Source organism: Pempheris klunzingeri, chromosome 2 (assembly GCF_042242105.1).
Source record: "Pempheris klunzingeri isolate RE-2024b chromosome 2, fPemKlu1.hap1, whole genome shotgun sequence".
NCBI lineage: Eukaryota > Metazoa > Chordata > Actinopteri > Acropomatiformes > Pempheridae > Pempheris > Pempheris klunzingeri.
The window spans coordinates 5,520,589-5,524,729 of record NC_092013.1 but is presented as its reverse complement, the minus strand read 5'-3'; the positions used below and the strand labels follow the sequence as shown (position 1 = coordinate 5,524,729).

Here is a 4,141-nt window from a genome sequence, read left to right as displayed (position 1 = left end):
TTGTGAGCATTTAATGAGCTTTTCAAGTTACTTTCAAACATTGACCTAAATGCAGTTGGCAGGCAGACGATTCATTGGCACTATGAAAAATGAGGCGCTAACAACAGGCACTTTTTGTTTACGACATCTGTTACGACTAATGAGCCATCAAACTTATTGACATTTATTAGTATACTGTGGGTTTGTATGCATTTGTGCGTGTTGCTAATGAGTTTAGATTATCTGTGATCCATGACTGTAATGCTGAATGATTGTTTGTCTTTCAGTACTTGTGCTCCCAGGTTATGGCAGCATTGACAGATGGTAATCCATAGAGCGCAGTGTGGACATTTCTAATCTTATGTACAGCTCAGTCTTTTGTGCATTTTTAGTGTGCGTCCCGTTGGGAAGATTTGACTCAATCTATGACAGCCCACAGAAATGCAAATAATCCCTTGCCACTACAGCACACAGTTTACACCTCTACCACTCATGATGACTCAGTACTGCCCCAGAAACCAGTGACCACGGAAGTATATTTCCCAGGAATGGACAGCCACCGCACCAGGAGATTTTTTTTAATGTCTCCATCTGATTTATATTCACAGTTTGTGTTTAACCATTCTCCTCTCCTTTACCCCTGTCCTGTCCTGTCCTGTCCTGTCCTAGTCCATACCCTTTTATCCTGTCCTAACTCATCCTTTGCTGTCTGTTGTCCCGTTCAGGCTCATTTTGCACTTGTCCTTGACTGTCCCTACCCGTGCTGTCGTATTTCATCCTAATTTACACTGTTCTATCACAGGCTGTCCCTTCATACACTTTTCTGTCCGATCCTGTTTGGCCTAATCCCGTCTTGCCCTGTTCTGTCCTGTTCTGTCCTGCGCTGGCCTGTCCTTTCCCCTCCTGCCCTCCAGTCTTCTGTGCCAGATTGCCCTATGGTAGATGGTTCCATCCTCTTATATCCTGATTTGGCTCTGTCCCATCCTTTCCCATCCCATAATGTCCTGTCCTCCACTGGCCTTTCCTATTCTGTCCCCTTTTGTCCTGTTCTGTCTTGGCCTGAACTATCCTATCCTGCACGGTCACTTTCTTTCCTTCTCTGTCCAGTCCCACCCTGCACAATGTTCTCCTCTGTCCTATCACGCCCCATCCTGCCCTAGACTTTTCTGTCCCGTCCTAGACTCTCCTAGTCTGCACTTTCCTGTCCTATCCTATCCCGACCTTTCTTGTCCTAGTCTGTCCTAACCTGTTAAATCTTGTCGGTTATGCCCTCTTCAGTCCCTTTATTTCCTTTCCTGTCCTATCCCATTCCATCCAGTCCATTTCTGTTTAGTCCTGTCCCGTCCTAATCTGTCCCGTCCTATCTTGTCTCGTTTTGTTCTAAACTGTCCCATTCTGTGCTGTTCTCTTCTTTCCCACCTCGTTCCATCTCTGTCTTGCACTGCTCTGTCACATCCTGTCCTGTTTTGTCCTGCACTGGCCTGGTCTATCCCAAACTGACTTGCATTGCTCCATCCTAGACGGTGCCATTTTTCGCTGCTCTGTCCAGTCCAGTCCTGTCTTGTCCCGTCCCCTCTTGTCCTACCCTGTCCTCTCCTTTCTTCTGCTGTCCCATCCTGCACTGACCTGCCCTATCCAGTCTGGTACTGCACTCTCCTGTGTTTTCCTATTCCATCCAGTCTTATACTATTCTGTCCTGTCCCATCCCGTCCCCATGCAAGGTTCCCCATCGCTGCAAGTGACATCTCCTCTCTTGTGTCTCCTCTCTTAATGTCAAGCCACTCTAGGTGAAACATGTGTTAGAACATGAAACGTGAATATATGATTCATGTTTGCATGTTTGTGTTTTTCTGTGGCCACCGATGAGTCTTTATGTGCAACTGTTAATGTGTGCACCAAACTGAACCCAGCTGAGTCACCACGGCAGATCAAAGGCTTATCCCTGTGTCAAAGATGGGACTGTGTCATTCTCCTCAGTCCATGGGGCTTGGAAAAATGTGATTAATGACAGACGGGGTGGGCGCTGTTTGTACAATGGCTCATCTCGAATGACAACTGGGAGAGAAAGGCAGTGTTTTCTGAGGAACTTGCAAACTTTGCAGATGAGCATTACGTCACAGAGGCGGCATTGGAAACTGGGTCAGGCCCTTTGCACGATGCTCTGTTTTTTTTGGTGCTATTATGAAATACACTCAACAGAGGAAAACAGTGTCAGAGACTAACAGCAGTGGTGATATAACAGCTGAAATCAAAGCAGTAAGTAGTTCTTCAATGAGGTCACGGTTGTTTGGACACTGCATTTCTAATACCAGTTACATAGCGCTGCATTTGAGTCCCGTCCCTTCATGAGCAAGGTATTATAGCTCAGTGACACACTGGTGAGGGTCAGTGAAGTTTCTAAGCCTCATGAAAAATCTCTCTCTTCCTCTTCCTCTTCCTCTTCCTCTCTTTCACTGACACAAGCACACATATATACACACATGCACACACACAAACAAACCCTGTCTCCATCTCTAAATCTCCCTCTGGGCAATCAGTCAGTGTGTATTTTTAAATCTGTCACTAATCTCTATTATTGGCATAACACACTGGACAAGGTTAGCTGTACATACTTAGTACTTCGACATTTTTCAACACACAAACACATATATTTATTGTTCAGTGCAAAAATCGGAGACACATGTTTTCTGACTTGCACATACCCTCATACTCAAAGCCCATGGGACCTTTTGAGTGGAAAATTGTAGGGATGTTACACTGTCCCCGGCATGACACACACAGATGACAAAACAGATGCCACAGATGACATCTCTCTGGAGTTGGCAAGAGTTTAGGATGGCTGAAAAATTGCAGGATTTGGCTTTGGCAAGGGGCAAAACAGTAATCATCAAGTGCTTTAAATGTTAAAATAGGAAAAACAAAAGTAATGAAATGCAATTGTGTGCTTTCACTTAAGTATGCGCTTGAATTTATGTTAAGCCTTGGTGCATGACTATCTCATTTTCATTCCCTCTTTCAGAAAATGTAGGCTGTACTAACACAGATGAATTGGATCTGTCTAATTCCTGCGTGTATGCTGTCTCTTTCTGTGTAGGAATCGCTGCAGTCCTTTGCCTTCCTGGTGTTTGTGGTGGTCTGCACCTTGGGATCTATCTACCTTTTTCTCATCCTCCCTGAAACCAAAAATAAAACATTCATGGACATCAGTCAGAGCTTTGCCAAGATCAACAAAATCCCTGTTCCCTCCCCCGGCCAGGAAATGGAGCTTGTTCTGTCCATTAAGCCTGACGTGAATGGAAAAGTCCAAAATGTTGTAAAGATGGAGAGTTCCTTCTAGCTGAACAAACTACACTAATTGTGAAGAGGCACGGTTGAAATATAAACGAAGAGTATTTGTTGTTTGTACATATTTATTTAATGACATTGATCAATGAAATAAAAATCCATGCTTTTGAGTAGTTTCAATGTATTTTTGTATTCTGTATTCTGTATTATGTCTTGTATGACTGGAATATTTTCAGTTTCCAGCAATTTTGCCTGCTATTAACCCTCCTTATTATCTTTGGAGTCAATTTGACCCCATCTAATGTTTAACATCTCCAAATAAATGAATTTTATTTATTTTTCCTAATGTTATGGGGACAATTGGGTAAACATTAAATTAATAATAATTAATGATATTATGTCTTCAATGTCCTGTACATATTTTGCACACATCTGCGTTCTTTGAGGTCAGTTGGACTCCAAACTGTTTCTGCTGTGTAAAACATACAAGAACACTTTATACACATTTGTTTAGTGTTGATTGGGATGATGTTGGGGTCACTAATGAATGTAGTTTTACCATCAAAAGACTTCCCTATTCTTTAAGACCACACCCTAACATAACCATACCTGTAGTACCGTGAGAGTTTACATGACAAAGGGAACGGGCAAACGTAAAATCACACACAGCAGCTCTCCAAATCAATTCTCTCAGTGCTCTGTGTGTTATCTCTTTATGCTCTCTCTATAAACTGAATATTACTTCCAAGAAAAGGTTCTCTGCCAAAGAGGTTTTGTCACAGCTCTTTGACAGTTAAAGTGACATTGAAGAGAAATGTGTCTGAGGATAATGTTGGGGTTTACCCTCTGGTTGTCTCTCAAGCATCAGCAGATTCTT

At 42.9% G+C, this 4,141-nt stretch overlaps 1 protein-coding gene across 4 annotated transcripts in view; it reads left to right on the top strand.

Annotated features, from left to right (window-relative positions):
- Positions 1-3,490, top strand: part of slc2a9l2 (solute carrier family 2 member 9, like 2) — a 98,891-nt gene extending 95,401 nt beyond the window's left edge. For all 4 annotated transcript variants that reach the window (XM_070839121.1, XM_070839113.1, XM_070839094.1 and 1 more), the window contains exon 13: positions 3,074-3,490. In XM_070839121.1, coding sequence (XP_070695222.1) covers positions 3,074-3,316 — 243 coding nt within the window. In that variant the 3' untranslated portion in view covers positions 3,317-3,490. The remainder of the gene's footprint in view (positions 1-3,073) is intronic.
- The last annotated feature ends 651 nt before the right edge of the window (positions 3,491-4,141 follow it).